General features: G+C 47.5%; 1 protein-coding gene across 2 annotated transcripts in view; it reads left to right on the top strand.

Moving 5' to 3' along the window:
- Positions 1 to 21,656: 21,656 nt before the first annotated feature.
- The window catches only part of LOC133340113 (dual specificity tyrosine-phosphorylation-regulated kinase 4-like), a 15,195-nt gene continuing 10,699 nt past the window's right edge, over positions 21,657 to 26,152 (top strand). The window contains exons 1-4 of one of the 2 annotated variants that reach the window (XM_061548172.1): positions 21,657 to 21,745; positions 23,503 to 23,569; positions 24,245 to 24,347; positions 24,909 to 25,057. In XM_061548172.1, coding sequence (XP_061404156.1) covers positions 23,564 to 23,569; positions 24,245 to 24,347; positions 24,909 to 25,057 — 258 coding nt within the window. In that variant the 5' untranslated portion in view covers positions 21,657 to 21,745; positions 23,503 to 23,563. The remainder of the gene's footprint in view (positions 21,746 to 23,502; positions 23,570 to 24,244; positions 24,348 to 24,908; positions 25,058 to 26,152) is intronic. The other variant, XM_061548171.1, reaches the window with a different exon arrangement.

Raw genomic sequence — 26,152 nt, 5'->3', positions numbered from 1 at the left:
CTGGAGAGGTTGGAACAACGCTCAGATTTAGCAAACTTTTGAATCACTCATCCTCCTAATTAATACATATTTGACCACTCATTGTATCAATCCAATCACTATCGTGACTATACTCTTAGGTTTTTATCGGTAAAGTCACGTAGGTAAAAATAGATAAATAATACAAATAATTAATGATAAAAATAGAAATAATAATAGAAATAAAATAATATATCACGACGTTTCTGAGGCAACACAAGCTTCCTTCATCAGGTGTGAAAAGGCACAGCAAAATAACTGTAGTTAGGTGTAAAAAGGCAAAATAACTACAGTTATGTTACAGTTATTCTACAGTTATTTTGCTGTGCCTTTTTACACCTGATGAAGGAAGCTTGTGTTGCCTCCGAAACGTCGTGAGTTATTCTTTTTTATTCATATTATTATAAATATTGTAAAAGCTAATTTTTTTTCCCTACGTGACTTTACCGAAAAAAAACCTAAGAGTATGAATCCTTGCAGTCACGAAAGCTTCAAAACTAAAACACTATCGTGACTTTTGTTGTTGCTGCTAATCCTACATAATGCAATGGCATAATATGACTTTGAGACCCCCCCCCCCCACCTCCTACGCATTTCACAAGTAGTGACTAATCCCATATATACATTTTCCATAAATATGCTAAATTCATCTGTTGATATGCAAATACCTTTGTCAAGGCGCCCTTCCCACTCTAACCCAGCTTAAATATACGCTGCCAAGCTTGGTGGTGTTCATTCAGACGCTGTCTTTTCGACAGCCCTATTCTTCACCTGAGGACGGCTGCTTGCGTTGTGGCCGAAACGTCGTGAGCATTGTATTTTATTATGTTTTATTTTTATCATTTTATTATTTTCTTTCTACGTGACTTTACCGATAGAATCAAGAAGACTATCGTGACTGTTGCTTTAAAAGCCCACTCACTCGCTTGTTTTCCCACTCATGTGTGCGCCCGATCACTCACTCATCCACCCACACGAACATGTTTATTCCAACTGCCTATTCCATTAAACATAATCACCAGACTTAACAATGATATTTCACCTCTAATCCCGACATGCATGTTCATGTACAGCCCATTTGTATTAATCGACTGCTTGATAGAGGACCCATATGCCTTGTGGGTCATTAGGGTCATATGACCATACTTTAATTATTTGTTATAATACGAGCATGACGTCGTAGGTCACTTGATGTCAGAGGTACCACCCATGTGGCTGTGACATCACAGATTGGAGGCAACTATGGCAGTGGCTAGGGTCTGAACTTAAAGGCAGACTCCTCCTCATATGTTGAATAACATTCAATACATGTAATGTAGGGCACAATTGTACCAGCAATCAGAACACAATAATTGTATACATGTTATTAATATTCTATGAGATTTAAACGGATTAGTTAAGCTTGTTTTAAATGCTGACTCGCTTGGGGTCTAAACAACGACAGTAACAGCAACATTTCAGAGAATGCCAAGTATCCTATCTAACAGTTCTAATTAGAATTTTTAATTAAAGCTTTCGTGACTGCAGGGATTCATATTCTTGGTTCTTTCAGTGAAGTCACATAGAAGGGAAACAATAAAATAATAAAAATATAAAACAATAAAATTATCACGACGTTTCGACTGCAACACAAGCAATCGTCATCAGGTGTGAAATCCACAGCAAGAAAATTTGAAAAAAGTGGCGTTTTTTTCTAATTTGATTGCTGAAAATTGAATTATGAACATATAAAAGTAATGAAGCTTTAGTTTGTGGTCGAAATGTAAAATCAACAGGGTCGCTCACCTCGTTGAGGATTCGCTCTCAAAAGGCTTCTTCTGCTGCTCCCTCGTGTGCATTCCTCTCGACTGTGGGTGGAGGCGTGGCTGTGACGTAACAGAGGTGACGTCACTAGGGCGAGGCTCCGCCCCCCACGATCCCGGCTGGCGCATCACGTGGTGCAGTGCTGGTTGTGCGCGGGACCGGAAACAGCAGGGCTTGGGTTCGACTTCAGACTCCGTGGTCTACACAGCGAGGGTGAGTGAATGGGTGAGTGGGTGAGAGATTGAGTGAGTGGGTGAGAGGGTGGGTGAGTGAGTGAATGGGTGAGTGGGTGAGAGATTAGGTGAGTGGGTGAGAGATTAGGTGAGTGGGTGAGAGATTGAGTGAGTGGGTGCGTGGGTGGGTGAGAGATTGAGTGAATGGGTGAGTGGGTGGGTGAGTGGGTGAGTGAGTGAGTGGGTGAGTGAGTGGGTGGGTGGGTGAGTGGGTGAGTGAATGGGTGAGTGGGTGAGAGAGTGAGTGAGTGGGTGGTGAGTGAATGGGTGAGTGGGTGAGTGAATGGGTGAGTGGGTGAGTGAGTGGGTGAGTGAATGGGTGAGTGAATGGGTGAGTGGGTGAGTGAGTGGGTGAGTGAATGGGTGAGTGGGTGAGTGAATGGGTGAGTGGGTGGGTGAGTGAATGGGTGAGTGGGTGAGTGAATGGGTGAGTGGGTGAGTGAGTGGGTGAGTGAATGGGTGAGTGGGTGAGTGAATGGGTGAGTGGGTGGGTGAGAGATTGAGTGTGTGGGTGAGAGATTGAGTGAGTGATTAGGTGAGAGAGTGAGTGAGTGGGTGGGTGAGTGGGTGAGAGATTGAGTGAGTGGGTGAGTGGGTGAGTGAGTGGGTGGGTGAGTGGGTGAGTGAATGGGTGGGTGAGTGGGTGGGTGAGTGGGTGAGTGAGTGGGTGAGTGGGTGAGAGATTAGCGAGTGGGTGAGTGGGTGAGAGATTGAGTGAGTGGGTGAGAGATTGATTGAGTGGGTGTGAGTGAATAAGTGTGTGTGAGATTGAGTGCGTTAGAGCTTGAGTGAGTGTGGCAGAGTGAGTCAGTGAGTGTGATAGAATGAGACAGTGAGTTAGTGAGAGACAGTGAGTTAGTGAGAGACAGTGAGTTAGTGAGAGACAGTGAGTTAGTGAGAGACAGTGAGTTAGTGAGAGACAGTGAGTTAGTGAGAGACAGTGAGTTAGTGAGAGTTAGTGAGAGACAGTGACTTAGTGAGAGACAGTGACTTAGTGAGAGACAGTGAGTTAGTGATAGACATTGAGTTAGTGAGAAAGAGAGAGTGTGGCAGAGTGTGTGGCAGAGTGAGAGTGTGCAGTTCGTGTTTTGTCGAGAAAGTGTGGCGAGTGTGTGTGCGTTGTGTAGCTGTGTTTACATCGTGTACGTAGTGTTTGTAGTCTCTAATCAGTCTAAATTACGCTACAGAAATTCAACATTTGCACCCTTGCTTTGTGCTCTTTGATGTCGCCATTCCTGCGACGAGGACAGAAGGGAGGCCTGGCCGTTAGGCCTGCCATACACCTCGGCCTCAGGCTTCATATTCATTATTTTTTATGTTTGTATAATTTGAATTATGAACTTGTATTCCATTCATTAAATTGCAAGCGTATAAACACCATCTTGTTGGTTTATTTACTATTAAATTAATGGTTTTCTTAATCTATGTAGTTATGTTTAAGTGAGTGAGGTGGTAGTACTAAGTGTGAATTTGAGTTACATGTAAATTATTGTGCAATGGATTTGTCTGTGTGCACCTAGCCTGGCACGGACAATATGGACTATGTTATTATTAAGTCGTGAAAGAGATTGTTTATTTGTGTGTCTGTTATGTTTGTGTCAATTTACATATCTATATTTATAGCTGTGTTAATTTGATGGGTGGTGGTGATGGATAGGTGCGAGTTTTAACTTTAAAATGCTTGCAGATTAATAAAGATCTGCTTTGTTTTTAAAGATGACTGATCATACGTTATTGCAACCATATCCTTCCTTTAAAAAACACGGACGAGGAGACATTCACACACGAGTGTGCATGTGTTTCTACGAGTTTTAACGTTAATATACTTGCAGAACAATAAAGACCTGATATGTTAAAGATGACTGATCGTCCCTTATTGCTACAATGTTCATAGCGAACACGTGTGGAGGCGAGTTTCAGGTGAAGCATCTCCATCACACAAGTTTACCCTTACCTGGCAGCATCGTGGCAGTCCGCTGGTCACACTCACTACGTCACACTCACGAGCTGTAGGGGCGGGGCTCTGTCTGCTCAGTGGCGCTGTTTTCATTCATTTAGCACCACGAGCGGGGAGTCGCATCCCTGTAGTTCCCTGTTGTGGTGCCGCATTCATTACCACGTTGCCCTCAATTCTTTGTACGACACAAAATTATAACAATACACGAGTATACACTCCCATGTACACACACCCACACACGAGTGGGCATGCGCAGTGGTGTAGATACATACACAAATGTGCATTCACACCGCTTTGTACATACACACACGATGCCCTGAATTACGTTATACTTTTGAAAAAAAACGCATTCAATTCTAATTCCTTCTGTTTCCACCCCAAAAGCTTGGAATTATTAATAATATTTTAAATAGTGGCCCCATGTTTAATGAGTGTAGTGAAGACATTAGTTTAGTTTATTTAATTCCATTTGTTTGCATTTGCTACGGCACACTGTTTGAGATTATTCTTCCCATTTATGAAATCTCTCTAGAATCATTTACATTTCTTCATAAACTTCCTTGCATTCAGTTATTCTCGCATGTAACGCTCCTCATATCTAACAAACCTAATCTCATGTGGCCATTGTGCTTAAGCCGAAGTAGGATTTTGCACATTTCCAATGGCCTGTAAACTGTGATCAAGTTATCGGCCTTACCTGTGAAATACAGTATAATATATTGTTGATCGAGATATACTTATACGAAGAGGTGCATGTTTCATATCGTGTTGATGTGGTTTTATGAATATGTTTAAGGACCTTTGTTGATCAGGGTGTGTCTAGACAACGAAGGTGAATTGTTATATTCGATCAATTAAAATTGTTACAATTGCCGTGGATACCCATCTGGATGGTATCGTTTGTAAGCGTTGTTTATTATATTGTAACGCAGCCATGATCGCATTTCAGTCTATAGCAGAAAGTCTCGTGTGTATTTAGACCTTTGTGTATTACAGTGCTGTGTGTACGAATGTGTTGACACATTTTCCACGTGTTTTCACGGTAAGTGCATTGAATGTGGAGGGGTAACCAGCCCCTCGCAACAGTCCGGAGACCTCGAGGGCCGCTGTGATCGCTATGAGCATTCCCTCTGGAACATTGCTCACAGTTACCACAGCTTTACCGTCCGCCGATGCGGTAGGGGGTTGTTTTTACAGAACTTTACTCGTGGCAGGGGAATGCCAAACAACAGGGAGAGTGGCTCTTCTGAACAAAATAACGAAGGGGCATGGGACTGTGGCGGTGAGCTGTGGGAAGCTGTATGCCCCAGGCGAGGAGTGGTGGTTGCTCATGCCTACCCCGAAGGTGAACATCATTGCAGGGATGCAGGCAAGACCGATTAGTCATATGCCTTTCATAATATCCCGTAATAGAATCACACTGTGCTCGAATTAATGCATTGTGTATGTATCTATATGCGAACTGCGGGCTGCGGGATTTGAATGGCACAATAAATATAAAATAAATATGCTCAACAAGTTTTGATTAGGATTGTGCGGTTAATTGTTAATAAATACTGTAAATAGCTATTCCAATCCATTGAGATTGCACATTCAGCAAATTACAATGCGGCCACAATGCGATCCTAATAATTATAGTGCAATTCTAATCCCGCACCCCCATTACGCATATCCGTCCGTAGGTCCGCAAATATATATATATATACATATGCATACATCCGAGTATAGTGGGATTATAATGTAGGTCAGAGAAGGAATCTAACTCGACTTATATGCATCTTCGGTGGATGCATGAGCAACCACCACTCCTCGCCTCCCGTTGATTGGGAGGTGTGCCCACGGTAGCCTGGGGCTTAGCGCTTTCCACACCTTACGCCACGCTCCCACGCCCCCTTGATTCGTTTTTTTTTTCTCAGAAGAAGAGCCCCCTGTTGTTTGGCATTCCCCATCCACGAGTAAAGTTCCGTGAAAAGAATCCGCTACCTCATCGGCGGTGACGGACGGTAACGCTGCGGTGGATGTGAGCAATGTCCTGGAGGGAAGTCTCGTAGCCACCACAGCGGCCCACGAGGCCTCTGAAAGTGAAATAATTTTCCGAGTTCCTTAACTGTTTGAAAAACGAATTAATAAAGATTTTTACGCGAGTTTTAACGTTAATATTGTTGCAGATCAATGAAGACCTGATTTGTTTTTAAAGATGACTGATCGTACATTATTGCTACCATTTCCTTCCTTGAAAAAACACGGACAAGTAGACATGCGCGCACTAATGTGCATCCAAACACGACTGTATATATACAGCGGTGTGCATTCACACACGAGTGTGCATATACAGCGGTGTACATACATACAGACATACAACGCAGTGTACATACACAGCAGTGTACATATACAAGGATTGCGTTCCACTGCGAAAACGCACGATTGTACCTGCAAACATTTACACACACATACGTATACGGTTATTTTTTCCAGAAGAATAGCCACTCCATGTTTTTTTGGCATTCCCCTGCCACGAATACATTTCTGTATAAACAGCCTTCAACCTCATCGGCGTTCCGGGTCGGTAACGCTGTGAAGGATAAGAGCAATGTCCTGGAGGGACGTCTCGTAGCCACCACAGAGGCCCACAAGGTGTCTGGACGGGTGCAAGGTGCTGGTAACCCCTCCATATTCAATGCAATTACCAAAACAAAAACACGTCCAAAATATAAAACACGTGCAAAATATTGAACACATACACAAGAGTATACATACACACTGAAGACTAAATGGTGATGATTGATTTTTTTTGTGGTGTGTCATGTTAAACCACGCTTACAAACTAAACCATTCAGATGAGTATTCAAAGTTTATAACGGAAATTATAACATAACCTCGTTTTCTAGAAACACCCACTTAACACGAGTGCACTTCTATGTATTTATGAAACAAAGCAAGTACAGTATAAATTTGACCTCTTAGTCCAAATCAAACTGGACATCAGTTGTATTCTTTAGACTGTATGTCGTTGTTTAATCCTCTAAACTTGCAGCAGTTTAGAGGACATAGCCGGGTGAATATTAGCAAATTCACAGGAAGCACGGACTTGGAGATGTAGATCTTTATTCAAACGGAAGCGTACAATTATGCAGTGAGATGTACATACGTATTAAGGTTTAATTACAATGGCCAGATTAGCTAAGCTGTTGCTAGATATGCAGATTGTTAATGTAAGAATTAACAATTGAATGCAAAGTCCATGATAGGCCAAGTCGAGAACAAATAATTTGGATGCTAGAGGGAAGTTATAAGGGGCATAAAATCAGACTTCAAGACCATTTCGAGAGGGATTTCACTGAGGATAGACGCGCAACTCCTCGCTCTGCAGATTACCCTTCTTCCACGAGACCCAGCCTGGCGAGCACGATTGCTTGGCGACTGGTTGGCGACTTCGCTTCGGGAGAGTTCGTGGCGATCTCTTCAGACGGGTTACAGGGACATCGATACGCCGTGCATCAACAAGTGTCTTTGTTAGTGGATAAACTGTAATCGCGTGTGTAGTTCGACTTACGGGGCGTTACTGTCTCGGTTAGACGTTAGTGAGAGTTTGCTTATTGGCGATTTGAGCCAGATATCCAAACAGCTTAGAGGGCGCCTTTAACTCAACAACACCCGAGACTGTTACTCTGCTCTGATGAATCAGTCACATGGAGCAGATGAACTCTCCACAGTGCCACGCACACACGGACGAGAAGCCATTCAATAGCTCGATGTGTGGAAAGGCATTTGCACGGAAATCACATCTTCACTGTCACCAAAAACAGACTCGGGCGAGAATCCATTTAATTGTTCTGTGTGTGGGAAGGCATTTGCACGGGAATCACATCTTCACTATCACCAAGAAACACACTGGAGTGAGAAGCCATTCAATTGCTATGTGTGGGAAGGAATTTTCACAGAAAGCAAATCTTAACACTCACAAGAAAACACATTCGGATGATAAGCCGTTCAATTGATCGGTGTGCGGGAAGGCATTTGTAGAGAAATAAACTCTTAACAGACACCACAAAACACACGGGCGAGAAACCATTCAATTGTTCTGTGTGGTAAGGCATTTGCACGGGAATCACATCTTCACTGTCACCAGAAAACACACACGGGTGAGAAGCCATTCAAATGCTCTCTTTGTGGGAAGGCATTTTCACTTAAATCAAATCTTCACACTCACTAGAAAACACACACGGGTGAGAAGCCATTCAAGTGCTCTCTTTGTGGGAAGGCATTTTCACAGTCGGCAACACTTAACAATCACCAAAAAACACACTCGGGTGAGAAGCCATTCAATTGCTCTGTGGGTGGGAAGGCATTTTCACTGAAACAAAATCTTCAAAGTCACCAGAAAACACACACGGGTGAAACGCCATTCAATTGCGCTGTGTGCGGGAAGGCATTTGCATGGAAATCAAATCTTCACACTCACCAGAAAACACACTTGGGTGAGAAGCAATTCAAATGCTCTACGAGGTAGAGGACAAGTTCACGGTCATCATCCCGAAACAAGCATCAGAAGATCTCCAATGATAGGGAAGTGAAATCAAAAGGTGAAATGCAAAGTGCTGCAATGAGTCCTGAAAAAAAATCACTTTTCGAACCGATGCTGGTGGATCCTGAGAGATGGCTGAATGTATTGGATGTAATGAGTCCTGACGACAATTCTTCTTTTGACCCCATGCAGTTTTGATCCTGAGAGATGGCTGGATGTAGTGGAGTGGCTGGAGAGTCAAATGTATTGAGTACTGTTGCACTGTGTATATTCGTGTATCTTAAATATTTTTCCAGTGATTTCCAGTAACCCCTGCTAGAGTGATGTTGTGAATGCTTTTTAACGTGTTCTAATGAAAGCATTCCTTTTATGTTCTAGTAATTGGATCATCGGGGCTGTTAAATGGCTGGTGCTCATGGTAGGTGGTATGTGTTGTAATTTTCTCACAGCAAATGATGTGAGCGTGCTGTCTTGTTTATTCCAGACTCCGTCACGTTAAGGTGGTGCTTCGTAGTCCTATCGGATTACTTGTTGATGTGGTGTGATGTGCAGTGGTTGTGAGGTGGTTCAATTCCTGATTTTACTCTCGTGGTTTTGTTGAGCTAAAGTTGGAAAAGACTGATCACATCTTTGCCCAATATATATTTAAAAATTCCTTCATTTTCCTCATTGTTTAATAATAACTACTGCAGATGATCGGTTTCAGGATGTATGTGGATTTCACTTTCGTTGTTCCTGTGTTTGATGGCTTTCACTTCAGGACGAATAGCTTCAATCGATAAGGACGTCAATGGGGAATGATGAATCGACCTTTACTTGTTTGATTTTGAGAATATTTTTTAACTATTAAATTCCTGAAAGTAAAATAATTTGTCTCATTCCAGATCTGAGTTTCAGCCATATTTGTTTAAATGGGGGTCTCAAGTTTATGATATTGATGATCTCAACATGCTTACAAAAATATGACGCGTAAAGTTTTACTGCCATGTGATGAATATTTCTCAATAGCAGGTCCTGTTGTGTGGTCAGAGGTAATTACAGGGACCTCAGAATTAGTTCTGTGAATCTTCATGTGCTTCGTTCTCTAATTCATTACTCGTCCTTTGAATGCATTTTCTGTTCTCCATAGACCGGGAGTCGTGGCGCCAGTCGACCACGTGGGGGGACATTATGGATGAAGTGGACCCTTTCCCAGGCCAAAGCTACGATCATCGCTCCCCAAAGGTGGCTATGGGATCTATGGGGGTCAAACACACCATATTCACTCCACACTAGCACACCATTTCACCACACCATTGCACCAAAACATCACCACACCATCTCTCCACGTCAACTTTCTCATCACACCACCACCAACTCAATAGACCATCATAGCGCCTCATAATGCGTCTATACCATCACAAGACACCATCTCTCCAGAACATTCCACAATTTCACCTCCAAATCACAACACCATCTCCCGACACCATCACTCCATCTCTCCACCATCACGTGCTGCCATATCCCACTCGTGCAAGCACTTCAAGTTGCCATTTATTTTGCCAATGAAGACAGAATGATATCATGCAATCTCATGAATTCCGTCTGTGAGCTGATTGGAAGTTGCCATTCCAGTTGCCTATCGATGCTGCAGTAAAATTTGTCCAGATTATGGGCTTCCAGATCTTTGCAATCGAACATTGTGGACATTTTTTTGCCCGTAATGATTGTTGCCAACAATGGCCATGAACTCGTCGCAGACTATCACAGCCTTAAGTACGTTTATGGAACTTGTGAGAATATATGATGTAACATGTATTTTTTATAACATTACGTGGTGTATATTCACGTGTTCTAGCATGTTTGCATTAGTAAATGTTCATGTTTGCATTCGTACATAGATGTGCGAGCATGCATTTTTGTTTGTGTATGTGCCCGTCCATGTTTGTGTGCCTGGGAGTATGAATTTTGTCCTGCGTGTGCATGTCTGAATGGTCCTGTGCTTTTCTTCGCGTGAACAGAGGAGCATTGGGGAGGTGAAGAACTTCAGCGGGGTGAAGCGTCTCCAGGAGAACAAGCACCTTGCGAAGGAGAAACGCACCATGGAAGAGGACCACCTCATTGAGATGAAGCGCCTTGCCAGGGTGACGCACATCCCAGAGGAGAAATGCCTTCCAGACAATCTCCTCAAGAACCACCTCATGGAAAAGCGCGTCATTGAGGAGAAGCGCTTCATGGAGGAGAAGCGCTTCATGGAGGAGAAGCGCTTCATTGAGGAGAAGCGCTTCATTGAGAAGCGCTCCATGGAGAAGCGCTTCATGGAGGAGAAGCGTCTCTCCAGAGTGAAGTACCTCGCAGAAGTGAAGCATCTCCAGGAGAAGCATCTCAAGGAGAAGCGCTTTGCGGAGGAGCGCATCATGGAAGAGAAGCGCCCCATTGAGGTGAAGCGCCTCGCCAATGTGAAGCACCTCACAGAGCAGAAGTGCCTTCGAAACAAGATCCTCAATGACGTGAAATGCGTCATGGAAAAGCGCCTTCTTGAGGAAACGCGCTTCATGGAGCAAAAGCGCCTTCGTGAGGTGAAGCATCTCGAGGAGAAGCATCTGGAGGTGGAGAAGCATCTCGCCATTGTTAAGTGTGTCGATGAGGAGAAGCGCCTCAGAAGCTAAGCGGGTCAAGGAAGACAAGCTCCTCATGAAGGAGAAACGCCTCATAGAGGAGAAGCGGGTGGAGGAAGAAAAGTGCCTTATGGAGAAGTGCCTCAGAGGAGAGGCGGGTGGAGGAAGACAATCGCCTCTTTGAGGTGAAGCGTCTCATAGAGCTGAAGCATCTCGAGAAGAAGAAGCATCTTGAGAGTCGGCTTTGCAAGGTGAAGCTTGTCGAGGAGAAACGTCTCATGCAGAAGTGCCTCATTGAGGCGAAACTTCAGGAGAAGCACTTGATGGAGGAGAAGCATCTAGTGGAGGAGAAGCGTCTAGTGGAGCAAAAGTGCCTCATGGAGGAAAAGCGCCTAGAGGAGGAGCAGCGCCTCGCCAAGATCGAGCAACACTGGCTCCAGACCGCTATCACCAGCAGCACCACCACCACCGACACCGCCTCTGGCAACACCGCCAGCGCCACCGTCGCCGCCACCACCACCGCCGCCACTCCTGTGCAGGGCCCGATTGCTCCAAGCTTTGCAGAAGAGGGCTTCCAAGAAGAGAAAGCAAACTCTGGAGGCGCTGAGCCACGGTAAACCACTCTGCGTGTGTCCAGTGCGTGTTTATTTTAATTTATTTATTATCATGCTTGTTTACGCAGGATGAGCCTCACTAAGTCTCAATACTTTTTTTCAGAAGGGTCCTGTCAAGTTTGCTCGCAGTTGGTAACACAGTTGCTGCTGTTTGTGATCCAAATTGAGCGATTTGCATTGTGTGGGTTCAGTTACAGGGAGAAAGCTGCAGAATCCTCCCAGAACAGGGGGCAGCACATTCCACACAGATAACGTGGCCCAACGTGGCCCAACGTGGAAATCAAACCCAGGTCCCTTCTGCTGCTGAGGCACAGGTGCTCCAGCCCTGCCGCACTCACAAAATACACAGACACTGCAAACCCCACGTGTACATTGCGCTATACTGTGGACAGATTTACTTTCAATAATTGGTTTCTGGGTGAGACCAGATAACGATGCGGCCATATTTCACCATTTAACCCTCCATCCACCGTAATAATTGCCTGTTTCCAGGCCAGCTGCCAAGTTGCCTTGTAATGCACAGAGACAGCTACCACTGGGAGGGGTGTCCAATTTCAAATGCGTTGAGATGAGAGATGCGAGATGTGAGTGGCTCATCGCGCTCAATGCACTCTGAGATGCCTTCGACGTCAAGGGAGGCGGCTCTGTCAACCTCAAATCACTGTCGGATAGTTGATCGAAATCGTGGATTGGTTGAAGCAGCCAAAGGGTCGCGCACTCATCGCTCACCACTTACAGTTCAGATCTTGCTTCCCGCCCTGGATATTACTGCCGCCGCATTAACCACAAAGATACACACCCATTCCGTCACAGTGGATGTTCAGGATATCCACCGGTCATTTTAAATGCGTAGGCCATTATGTCCAAGGGATCACTTAGAATACACATAGAAAGAAAAATGTCACTACAAATGATTCAGCTAAATTGACACAGCAAGGCCACCCACTACTGTGAAACTACAACAGTCTGTGTGAGACACAGCTGAATCAATCTCAAGGATAGCCTTGCCCCATGAGAATGACAGCGCCAATGCTAAGCACACTCACTGGCCATGTCGTTATTGCTGTTTGTATTAAGCTTGAATTAATGCGCCACGCATTACACCCACGGACCATGGGAGATGGCGATGTCTGCCGTAGCAGGAAAGTGGAACGGTGTCGTGTTTGTCTCTTCACAGATCTGAGCCAAAGCAGCCCTCCTCCTCACTCCTCCAGGCCTTTGAAGCGAAGTCAGAGGTTGTGCAGAAGGAGACGAAGGAGACGAAGGAAGAGATGAAGGAGATGGAGAATGAAGTAGAGATGGAGGAGAAATTGGAGGAAAAGAAGGCAAAGGAGGACGAGATTGTGATGGTGACAATGGAGGAGAGCACGGAGGGAGAGGATAAAGACAATACGGAGATGGAGGACAAGGCGACAACAAACGATGAACAGATGGTCGTGGTGGAGGAGATGGAGACTACGGACAAAGCGGAAACAATGGTGGTGGTGGAGGAGGAAGAGAAGAGGGTAGAGGAGATGGTGGTGCAAGAGGGTGAGGAGGAGATGAAGGAGGAAGAGATGGTGCGAGTGTAAGAAGAGAAGATGGAGAAGACAGGGGTGGCACAGGAAGAGGAGAAGGAGGTAGAGGAGAAGATGGCGGTGGAGGATGAAGAAGAGGGGATGGAGGAGGATGAGACAGAGGAGAAGATGGAGGAGGTGCAGGTGGAGATGCACGAAAAGAAGAGGAAGCGAGGGGGCCTCGCTCGCATGGCGAGAGCGTTCACCTCACTCCTCCGCCACATGCTACTTTGTGGAGGCAGGTCCACCGCCCAGTAGGGGTGGTGGTCGTGGATCGGTGCCAACCGTGACTGCTATCACCACACGACCCACGGTGCCACTGGGACCACAGCTGGGGAATGAAACTGAGCAGCAGATGCCAGCACTGCAGCGGAGAATGACTGCTGCCAGGAGACCTCACATCACACACACACATGGGGCTATTCCATTAGCATAGCCGGCCCCACACTGGGCCCCTTCCATGCTGGTTTTCATCCAGGCGGTCCTCATGCGATGACCTTGCCATGGTTTCCAGGACATGTAAGGGGCAGCTGACCCAGAATGAGACTGCTGGAGGGGTCTGGTGCAGACAATGAACAACACCTGCACGTGCTAAGTCTTAAGGCCACCCGGTTAAGAATTAGGATCAATATTTTTGTTGTTGTTGTTACTATAAACTTTGTGAAATTGAACTCATGAGGACACAACGTAACGTTGCATTGCTTGCGAGTGCTGCCTGGGTTGGTTTAATGTGCCTTGGCTCGTGTGTGCGGTGTCCCGGCTGTGTGTGCGGTGTCCCGGCTGTGTGTGCGGCGGGACAAGGACAAATAGATAAAAAGAAACGTTTTGGGAAATGGTTCTTCTTCAGAGCACATATTCAGGTGATTCGCCTTCTTCACGACAAATCAACCCCTAATCTGCCCCACTGATCCACTGCTCCAATGCCCCACTGCTCCTTTGCTCCACTGCCTCATTGCTCCATTGCTCCTCTGCTCTATTGCCCCACGTCTCCACTGCGCTCTGCTCCACTGTCAATCTGCTCCACTATTAGTTTCAGTGTGCCATTCTCGAGCACAAGCCTTGCATCATCACCACCCATCAACATTGCCAGCCATCTAACACAACCACACACTCACCATAATACTCGCACACCCACACACTCACCATGATACACACCCCTACCAACCTACTCTCACACATGTCATGAAAGTCACACACGCACCATTACTCACACAAAAACCTACAAACTCACAACGACAACAGCCGTAATTTGCAACTACATGATGGTGATATCACAACAACCCAGGTGCCATGGGTTGACTGCTGTGCCAGGCTAGGTGCAGGAGGAGGTCACGGGATAGAGTCAGGTGTCATGGGTTGACTGCTGTGCCAGGCTAGGTGCAGGAGGAGGTCATGGGACAGATACTGATGCTATGGGTTGACTGCTGTGCGACAGTCCCACTTGGGCGACAGCCAAGGCCAAAGGTCGGAGTGCAGCCAGTAAACTCCTGAACCTGCACCACCTAGAGAGAAGGGGACATGGAGACATGGGGAGAGAGAGGATGGAGACACGGGGAGAAAGAGGAAGGAGACACGGGGAGAGAGAGGAGGGAGACACGGGGAGAGAGAGGAGGGAGACACGGGGAGAGAGAGGAGGGAGACACGGGGATAGAGAGGAGTGAGACACGGGGAGAGTGAGGAGTGAGACACGGGGAGAGAGAGGAGTGAGACACGGGGAGAGGAGGGAGCCACGGGGAGATAGAGGAGGGAGACACGGGGAAAGATAGGAGTGAGACACGGGAGAGAGAGAGGAGGGAGACACGGGGAGAGAGAGGAGGGAGACACGGGGAGAGAGAGGAGGGAGACACGGGGAGAGAGAGGAGGGAGACACGGGGAGAGAGAGGAGGGAGACAAAGGAGGCACCTGTGGGCCAGGTGCCTCCTTTGTCTCCCCCCCACCACCGCCACTGCTGATGTGTCCACACCGTGCTTGGTTCTCACCTTCTTCTGGCTGAGTCGACGTAGAGGAGGCCCAGCCAGCGAGCCGCCACGAGCCACCGACGGTGGCCGTGAGCGGGAATCCAAATCAGCCTCTCGCCACCCACAATGCACAGCGCCGCCTCCACTCGCCCCGGCCTCAACGGAAGTAGCAGCTGGGGGGGGGTGAGGGGGGTGAGGGAGGACATGGGGGGTGGCACAGGGGGAGTTATGGGGTTGAGGGGTTATTCATAATAAAGGTGTATTTGGGTTAGTCTCCAACACACCGATGTGCTAAAATAGAAACTAATTGGCACTTTTTGTTCACGTGACAAACTTTATTAATTGGCTGTGTCGGGTGGTGACGGGTTTTAAGACACATTTATATTTACACGATCTTACTGCAAAAAAACCTTTATAATGGGATTGGAGAAAGTTAGGGGTTCAAAGGGTTAGGGGGTTGGATTTAGAGGCATAGGGGTTTAGTGGGTGAGGGGTTTAAGGGTTAAGGGGATTAAAAGGTTAGGGTGTTAAGGGTGAAGGGGATTAGAGGGTCATAGTTTTCAGAGTATAGGGGTTTTGAGGGTTAGGGGTAGAGGCTTACGTGTTTATAGGGTTAGGGTTTTAGGAATCTATGGGTCTGTGATTAACACTGAACCCTATGGGAGCCCCAGTGAGTAACACTCAACCCTATGGGAGCCCCAGTGATTAACAACGAAATCACGACATTTCGGAGGCAACACAAGCTTCCGTCTTCAGGTGGCACCGTCACAGCAAAATTACTGCTGTGACGGTGCCACCTGAAGACGGAAGCTTGTGTTGCCTCCGAAACGTCGTGATTTAATTTATTTTTATTTTATTTTGTAACCTACGTGACTTTACCGAAAAAACTAAAGAGTATGGACCCTTGCAGTCACGAAAACTTCAAATCTAGAATTAACAACGAACCCTAAGGGAGCCCCAGTGATTAACACTGAACCCTATGGGAGCCCCAGTAATTAACACTGAACCCTATGGGAGCCCCAGTGATTAACACAGAACTCTATGGGAGACCCAGTGTTTAACACTGAACCCTATGGGAGACCCAGTGATTAACACAGAACTCTATGGGAGCCCCAGTGATTAACACTGAACCCTATGGGAGACCCAGTGATTAACTTTAACCCCAAGGGAGCCCCAGTGATTAACATACTCTTAGTACTTTTGGTAAAGTCACGTAGGTAAAAATTTTAATTTCATTTTTTACCTACATGACTTTACCGAAAGAACTAAGAGTATGAATCCTTGCAGTCACGAAAGCTTCAAATCTATAAGTGATTAACACTCAACCCTATGGGAGACCAAGTGATTAACACTCAACCCCATGGGAGCCCCAGTGATTAACACTGAACCCTATGGAAGTCCCAGTTATTAACATTAACCCTAAGGGAGCCCCAATGATTAACACATAACTCTATGGAAGCCCCAGTGATTAACACTGAACACTATGGGAGACCCAGTGATTAACTCAACCCTATGGGAGCCCCAGTGATTACACCGAACCCTATGGGTGGCCCAGTGATTAACACTGAACCCTATGGGAGCCCCATTTATTAACATTGAACCCTATGGGTGCCCCAGTGATTAACACTGAACCCGATGGGAGCCTCAGTGATTAACCCTGAACCCTATGGGAGACCCAGTGATTAACACGAACCTGATGGGAGCCCAAGTGAGTCACACTGAACTCTATGGGAGACCCAGTGAGCAACACTGAACCCTATGGGAGTCCCAATGATTAACACTGAACTCTAAAACCACCCACTCCCGAGTGTAAGTGGGTGAGTGAGTGTGTGGGTGAGTAGGTGAATGAGTTTCTGATCGAGTGGCTGAGAAAGTGGGCGAGTAGGTGATTTATTCAATGAGTGGATGAGTGGGTGAATGAGTGGTGAGTAGCTGAGTGAGTTTCTGAGTGGGTTAGTGGGTGAGTGAGTGGAGGATGAGTGAGCGAGTGAGTCTCCGAGTGAATGGGTGATTGAATTAGATAATGATTGACCGAGTTGCTCAATGACAGTGACTGAAGGAATGAGTGGGGAAACGAGTGAATTGGTGAGGGAGTGGGTGAGTAAGAAAGTGAGCGAGATAGTAGATGAGGGAGTTTTTGAGCGAGTGGGTCAGTGGTTGTAGGAGTTTCTAAGTGAGTGGATGAGTGATTTTCTGAGTGCATGAGTGAGCGAGTTAGTGAGTAAACGTGGCTGATTGAGTAAATGAGTAGATAGGTTAGTGAGTGAGTGCGGATGAGTAAAGGAGTTTTTGAGTAGGTGGTTTGGTGGTTGACTGAGTTTCTGAATAGGTTAGTGGGTGAGTGAGTTTCTTTGTGCGTCTGTGAGTGAGTGAGTCTGGGAGCGAGTGAGTCTGAGTGAGTCTGTGAGTGAATGGTTGAGTGAATGGGTGAGTGAATGGGTGAGTGAATGGGTGAGTGAGTCAGTGGGTGAATGCTTGGGTGAGTGAGTTTCTGAGTCAGTCTGTGAGTGAGTGGATGAGTGAGTGGATGAGCGAGTGGGTGAGCGAGTGGGTGAGAGATTGGATGAGTGAATGGATGAGTGAGTGGATAAGCAAGTGAGCCCACGAGTGAGAAAGTTGTTGAATGAGTGGGTGAGCGAGTGGGTGAGTAAATGGGTGAGCGAGTGGAGGAGTGATATTCTGAGTTGGTGATTGAGGAAGTGGGTTCTTAAGTGAGTGGAATAGTGGATGAGTGAGTGGGTGAGTGAGTGGGTGGGTGATTTAGTATATGAGTGATTGATCGATTGTGTGGGTGAGTGAGTAGGTGAGTGAGTTTCTGAATGAGTGGCTAATAGACTGGGCGAGGTGAGTGAGTGGGTGGGTGAGAGAGAGTCTCCAAGTGAGTGGGTGAGTGAGTGGGTTGTTGAATGAGTGAGTGGTTGAGTGAGTGGATGAGTGAATGGATGAAATTATTGAGTGGATGAGTTAATGGTTGCGAGTGAGTCGGTGGGTGGATGAATGAGTTTAGGTGTGAGTGGATGAGTGAGCGACTGAGTCTGTGAGTGAGTGAGTTGGTCAGTGAGTGGCTGAACGAGTGGATGAGTAAGTAGGTCAGTGAGTGGGTGCGGATAAGTGAGGTAGTTTTAAAGTAAGTGGGTCGGTGGTGGAGTGAGTTTCTGAATAAGTTTGTGGGTGAGAGCTTCTGAGTGAGTCTGTAAGTGATTGAGTCTGACCGAGTGAGTCTATGAGCGAGTCTATCAGAGAGGGAGTCTGTGAGCGAGTAAGTGGGTGAATCTGTGCGCGCATGGGTAAGTGGGCGAGTGAGTGCACGAGTGAGTGGGTGAATTATTTTGTGAGTCAGTTTCTGAGCGTGTGAGTGGGTGAGTTTATGAGTGATTCTGTGAGTGGATGCACGAGTGGGTGAGCAAGTGGGTGGGTAAATGGGTGAGCGAGTTCTTGAGTGAGTTTCTGAGTGAGCGGCTGAGTGAGTATGTGAGGGATTGGGTGAGCGCGTAAGCCTGCGAGTCGTTGAGTGGGTGGGTGCACGAGTGGATGAGTCTGTGTGAGTCTATGTGTCTTGTGCAAGTATATTGTCCGTGTTTCGACGGGTCTTTGTTTGAGTTAATTGGTTTCTGTGCGAGTCAATGGGTCTGTGTGAGTCTATGCATCTATGTGCGAGTCTTTGGGTCTCTGTGTGGTGCACATAGCCTGGCATGTGAGTGGGGGGTACCGTACCCCTGTGCGTATGTGTAGTGGGGGCACCGTAAGCCCGTGTGTATGTGGGTGGGGTACCGTAACCCTGTGCGAGGGGATCTCCCCGCCCCCACCCCCGGGGCAGAGGGAGGATCATGAAGGTGGACCCGGAAGCGCTCGGCTTGGGAGACAAACCATCCTCCTCCTGCTTCTTATTGTTGTGCTGGGGGGGAGGGGTGTGGAGAGGGAGGAAGGGAGGAGGAAAAGAGGAAACTAAACTATTTAAATTTTTCCAGGTAATGCCCAACGAGCTACACAGCTCTTCTTCAAAAGGGAAAATGCCACAAATGATAGGTCAACGAAGTGGCCTATCATCACGTCGACATTTATAGAAACCAAACACTCTGAACGCGACCACGGGGAGAGAGGGAGACACGCAAACTCTAAATATATAGCAGATGTGAGGGTAGGGATCGAACCCACGACCTCCTGTATAACAGGCGAGGTAGTTACGGGAGAAAGGAGAGAGATAGAGAGGCAGGGAAGGTGAGGGAGGTAGAGTGGGTGGGGGAGAGTGGGGGGAGAGTGGGGGGAGACAGGGATAGGGGGGAAGAGTGGGTAAAGGGAGGGGAGAGAAATAAGTCAAGCTCGGTATTGCTTGCACTCACCATGATACAATCACCATCAAACTCACACTGTCACATACCATCACTCACATACTCACCATGATACTCAAACATCCACACACACTCACCCTCATAAACACACCCCTACCATCCAACTCAAACAGACACGACATGATAGTCACACACTCAATCACCATTACTTACACACAAGCACACAAACTCACAACGACAATGGCCGCCATTCGCCACTACGTGGCGGTAATGTCATCACAACAAACCAGGTGCCATGGGTTGACTGCTGGGCCATACTAGGTGCAGGAGGACACGGGACAGACCCAGGTGCCATGGGTTGACTGCTGTGCCATACTAGGTGCAGCAGGTCACAGGACAGATATGGGTGCCACAGGTTGACTGCTTTTCCAGGCTAGGTATAGGAGGTCACGGGACAGATCCTGATACTATGGGTTGACTGCTGTTAGATAATCCCACTCGGGTGACAGCCAAGGTCAAAGGTCAGAGTGCAGCCAGTCAACTCCTGACCCCTGAACCTTCCAGAAAGAAGAGGGGGGATGGAGACATGGGGAGAGAGAGCCGAGGTAGGAGGAGAGTGTGTGGAGGAAGCGAGAGCTCCTATAGAGATGCAGGAGGTAAAGATGGCCGAGAATCAATGACTGCAAGGAATGCTGGGAGGCAATGTCATGTGACCACAGGGGCGGCAGTGCTGGTTGGAGCAATCGTTGTTGGAGCCGCATGGGCAGAGGACACGGAACGCGTCCTCCATCCCAGCACCTGCACCAACCACAATCACCACCACAACTAAAACCAAAACAACCATAAAATAACCACAACGATAACCATACCTCCAATTAGCACGGTCGGCTGGGTAGGGTGCAATTGAAGTTCAAAATAATACAACTACCATAACAACTATCATAACCACCTACACCACAACTATGACTATTACAACCACAACCTACACAATTATAACAAATATAACCACATACACCACAACCGCACATATAACCACAACCTATACAACCGCAATTATAACCACAACCTAAACCACCACAAGCACCACAACCAGAGCCACAACTACCATAACAACCAACAACCTATACCACAACTGTAACCTCCCACCACCACTACAACCACCTATACAACCAAAACTAAAGCCATGATTATAACCACAACCACCACAACCACCACCACAACCACCACCACAACCACCATAACCACCACCATAACCACCACCATAACCACCACCATAACCACCACCATAACCAAACAACAAAAACATTGACGCAGATACTACACAACCACTGCATGAAGGGTCGTTATCCCTCTGTGGGTGAGTGAGTGGCTGAGTGAGTAGCTGAGTGAGTGACTGAGTGAGTGGCCGAGTGGCTGAGTGGGTGAGTGAGTGGGTGGGTGAGTGACTGAGTGAGTTCCTGAGTGGGTGGGTGGCCGAGTGGCTGAGTGTGAAATGGACTCGAACCTGCACCTCTGCATTGCAAGCCCAGTGAACTCACACCCCGCATGTGTATCGGGGTAAAGTGCGGGCACGCCCAGCGTGGAAGAGTAGACCAAACACTCCACATCGCGGCCTCTAGTCGAGGCCATTTCTGCCACGACAACAAATCCGCCCCTCCAGAGACACAAACAACTAAATGTAACTCGTCCCATCAGCCACAATCTGGCAGTGCCTCTCCTCATCATCAGCAGCAGCAGCAGGGCCGTGAACTCAGCAGGCGCCTCCTCTGCCCCCCCCACCACCGCCACTGCTGCTGCTGCTGCGTCCACAGCGTGCAAGGTGCTCGCCTTGTTCGGGCTGAGTCGACCTAGAGGAGGCCCAGCCAGCGAGCCGCCGACGGTGGCCGCGAGCGGGAATCCAAACCGTCCGCTCGCCACCCACAATGCACAGCGCCGCCTCCACTCGCCCCGGCCTCAGCGGAAGTAGCAGCGGGGGGAGGGGCGGGGCGAGGGGGGTGAAGGGGCGGGGCGAGGGGTTGGGCATGGGGGGGAGGGGCTCTGGTGGGGGGAGGAGCTCCGGTGGGGGGGAGGGGCTCCGGTGGGGGGGAGGGGCTTAGGTCTGCGACGTCATAGTGGGCGTGGTCACTTGGTACCGCCCCCTCGTGTCTCCCTCAGGCAGTTTGTCCGTTAGAGAGTCGGGGGAGCATCTGGCGAAGGTGAGAAATGGTGTGAGTCTGTGTGTGTGTGTGAGTCTGTGTGTGAGTCTGTGTGTGTGTGAGTCTGTGTGTGTGTGAGTCTGTGTGTGTGTGAGTCTGTGTGTGTGTGAGTCTGTGTGTGTGTGTGAGTCTGTGTGTGAGTCTGTGTGTGAGTCTGTGTGTGTGAGTCTGTGTGTGTGAGTCTGTGTGTGTGTGTGAGTCTGTGTGTGTGAGTGAGTCTGTGTGTGTAAGTGAGTCTGTGTGTGTGTGAGTCTGTGTGTGTGTGTGTGAGTCTGTGTGTGTGTGAGTCTGTGTGAGTGAGTCTGTGTGTGAGTCTGTGTGTGTGAGTCTGTGTGTGTGTGTGAGTCTGTGTGTGTGTGTGAGTCTGTGTGTGTGTGAGTCTGTGTGTGTGTAAACACAAAGGCGGCCGGGCGTGGTGCTGGCCACCCACCCCCTCGTGTGCCGTTCTGCCCTTCATAGGTGTTGCTGGCTAACAGCACTTGCCCCAACAGTCTATTTCAGCTATAAGGGGGATCTTTATCTTTGTTGTTAGTGGTGGTGGTGTTGTTGGTGTTGATGGTGGTGGTATTGTTGGTGTTGGTGGTGTTGATGGTGGTGGTCTTGGTGGTGTTGTTTGTGATGGTGGTGTTGTTGGTGGTTATGGTGGTCGTGTTGGGGTGTTTGTGATGGTGGTGTTGTTGGTGGTGGTGTTCTTGGTGGTGGTGTTGGTGGTGGTGATGTTGATGGTGGTTTTATTGTTAGTGATGGTGGTGTTGATGGTGGTGTTGTTGGTGGTTGTTGTGTTGGTGGTGGTGTTGGTGGTGTTGATGGTGGTGGTATTGTTGGTGTTGGTGGTGTTGATGGTGGTGTTGTTGATTGTGGTGTTGTTGGTGGTCGTGTTGGTGGTGGTGGTCTTGGTGGTGGTGTTGGTTGTGGTAGTGTTAGTGGTGTTGATGGAGGTGATGTTGATGGGGGTGGTGTTGGTGATGTTTTTGGTTATGGTATTGATGGTGGTGATAGTCTTGTTGGTGTTGGTGGTGTTGATGGTGGTGTTGTTGGTGGTGTTGTTGATTGTACGATCCATCCTGGGTTTAACCAGGCTGGATTGTGTGAGGGGCTCACAAATACTTGAAAGATCTGGAGACATTCCCACCAGTAAGTTCCTCCGGCATACCCAAGCAGTTTATTTTGGTTGCATAAAGGGGGCTAAACGGGCACGACATGGGCTGTCAAAATATGGACTGATGCTGTATGGGAGGATGTGGAGCTGAGTGGACTTGCAGAAGACTGGTATCAGTGGTGTGGATAGCATCCTTCACGAGGAAGCTCGTGAAGGATCCTACCGGGCAGTAGGAGGCAGTCGCCTTCCAACAACAACTGAGGACAGAGGAGTGACGCTCACAACGAGTAGCGGATACAATTCAACAAGTTGGCACAGTTGGGGATACAGCTGGTGTATCTACCAGTCATCTCAGCCAACCTTTGGAACCTGGGTCTATCCCGTGACGTCTTGTCAGCCTTCGACACTTCACGTGGACTAAAAGTGCACCTGGCCCGGCACAGGCGCCGTGGTGTCATCACCCCTACTTAGTGGCGAATGTCGGTTGTTGTTGTTTTTGTATTACGTGTTGTAAGTGGTGATGATGTGAGTCTGTGTTGATGATGTGGGTTCATGGTGCGGATGTAAGCCCGCGTTGTGACTCGTGTTGAGATCTGGGAGCCCTCACGCCCCCTCGACTCTTTGTGATCCTCGCCTTCGTCTCCTGCTCCGCACGCAGAGACCCGGACTGTGCGAGAGACGCTGTGAGTTCTGTGCACCCTGCTCTGCAAGTTGCTACCATGGAGGTACGTGTGGCTCTTCGACTCGTGTGGTGAAGTATTGATGGACGTGTGCTCTCCACTCTGCGTGTGGCGACCTGTCGCCTATCCATATACCTCAGTGTACATCTACTTGCCTGCCTGAGTGTGTGCATCTATCAGAGTATCTCCCCTGAGATCCTGTCTGTGTACCTGCCTGTCTACATGTGAATAATCTACAGTACTTTTATCTATCCACTACTGGATGAAGGACTCCTTCCCTGAATTCCTGCTACCGCTCACGATCCTGCAATGGCATAATCCACCAAGCACCGATTTTGTCGCTCCATCTTTCTGGAAGCTGTCCTCTCAAACGTGCTCCGATACTTGGCTGCAGCTCCGTTATTTTTCTTGACCATCGGCCATCGTTGTTCCTCCTGGCCGTGGCATGTCCTGGCCCAGCCCCACTTCTCTTATCAGTTTGAAGGATGCCATTAACCTGTGTGTCCTATAAATCCACACGTGTCTCATTGTAAATCCAAGTGTGACATCAGATATTGTCCAAATATCCCAACGCTGAGAACTGACACAACATCTTGGCAGGACCCTCCTGTTTGTGGAGCCCAGGATCTCAGAGATCCTGGCTCAGTGCTCGCCTCCTGCACTTTCACCAACATCTTGCTAAAGTTTACGTGGTGGACCTTTGTCTTTGTGTGTGTGTAGATGAGCCGAGCTGGAGAGGCGAGGAGTAAGGGCGAATCTTGCACCACGTGGAGTGCGCTGTCCTCAGAGGGCACCGCCTCCATCTGCAGCAAATCACCGCAAGGTAAAGACAGTAATGAGGGATGTCACAGAGGGCCATGGTGAATGGTGGAACATCACAATGGTCATGTTGCATGGTGGATGTCACAGTGGCCATGATGCATTGGAGATTTCATAGCGGCCATGATGCATGGGTGATATCCAGGTGGCCACGTTGCATGAGGGACTTCATGTTGGCAGTGTTGCATGCGGGACTTAATGGTAGCCATGTTGCATGGGGGACTGCATCATGGTGGCCATGTTGCATGGGGATGATTATCTGTGCTCTGGCCTCAGCACATCACACGCTTTCAGATGCACTTCCGATATTAGGAAGCCATTGGAGTTATACACTTTTAAATCATCTAGATTGAAAACTACTTTCTTTAGAACTTTTCATGTTTAGTTTATTGTCCTTCCCCTGCGTATCCATTTGGCACCATTGGCTACGTACGGTGCAAAAGAAGTTCAACATACATACAGACATAACTGGTATTGGCCAAAACATCCCAATCCTGTAATATTTTCCTACAAATTGCTCAACTTTGGGATCACACAGCTGTTGTCGTTATTCTCATGTCTGCAGAAATCATGGCTCTCTTTGGCCCTCACTTGACCAACCGTGAGAAGCTAGAACTCGCAGCCATGCAGGAAGTGTGGTACTTTGCACTTTTCAACAAATCTCAGGGATTCAACAATGATGGATACGACGACTACGAACGAAATTACATTCTGGTGAGGCTCGTAACAAAACACCAGCTGTGGGGGCGGTCACAGGGCCCATCGGTAGCGTGGTTTGTGGCTTCTTGTCATTGCACCTGAAGTACCAACCAGGGCTATCACACACACCAATGCACTTCAGAATCAAAATATTTTTATCGCGAGTAAATCCCATTGAGCTAAGAAGCTCTATTTTGAAGGGTGACTGAGCCAGCAGACATCAGAACATTCCACAATGACAGATTTAAAAAAACGTAATCATTACAGAAAATATATTAGAAAATTACATTCTCACTTAAATCTTGACTTAAAGCTTTCATGACTGCAGGAATTCATATTCTTTGGGTCTTTCGGTAAAGTCACGTAGATAGGTTCAAAGAAAATAAAAACTAAAACTACAACGTTTCAATCGCAACAAAATCGGTCGACTTCAGGAAAATGGGGGTTAGCTTCCAAAGGCAAACTGTTTATTAGGGTTTGAAATGGGCATAGCCCAAATGTCAGCAGCCAATATTAATGCAAGTGGTGGGCAGCCAACCCGACAGTTTCAGATCTGCCTTATGTTCGTGAACATTAGGCAGATCCGAAACTAGGTAGGATCTGAAACACGGTAGGACCAATACCTCAGCCGTGGCTGATCATTGTTTTAATGCAGTGGGCTCACATGAAATGTATTTCTCTAAGACGAAGGTACTTTGCAAGCCCACTGGCTATCAACAAAGATTCATTCATGAAGCCATCCATTTTTATCGACACAGACACAATTTAAACCGAGAAGATGGGTACAAACTGAGTAATCATTGGAAGGACGTTATCAACCAGTTTAAGTCACAACTGGCTATGATCTTCCCATCCTACCACCTTCTGATGATAGTTGTGCTTTTTGCCCATTTCAAACTTGCGCTTTCACACTAACACAGCCACTTTGCGTGATGACCTCTCGGTTGTGGCTCTGCGATATTCCAGTAACATACTAATCTGTCATTAACATAAAAATTTTCACCCGGCAACCCTTTGATTGTTTTTAGTTTTTAGTTATTTTCTTTCAATCTATGTACGTGACTTTACCGAAAGATCTTCTTGGTTCTTTCGGTAAAGTCACGTAGAATG

This window comes from Lethenteron reissneri, unplaced genomic scaffold (assembly GCF_015708825.2).
Source record: "Lethenteron reissneri isolate LAM-NWPU_2019-01 unplaced genomic scaffold, ASM1570882v1 scaffold_77, whole genome shotgun sequence".
Classification (NCBI taxonomy): domain Eukaryota; kingdom Metazoa; phylum Chordata; class Hyperoartia; order Petromyzontiformes; family Petromyzontidae; genus Lethenteron; species Lethenteron reissneri.
This window is presented reverse-complemented; position numbering and strand designations above follow the sequence as displayed.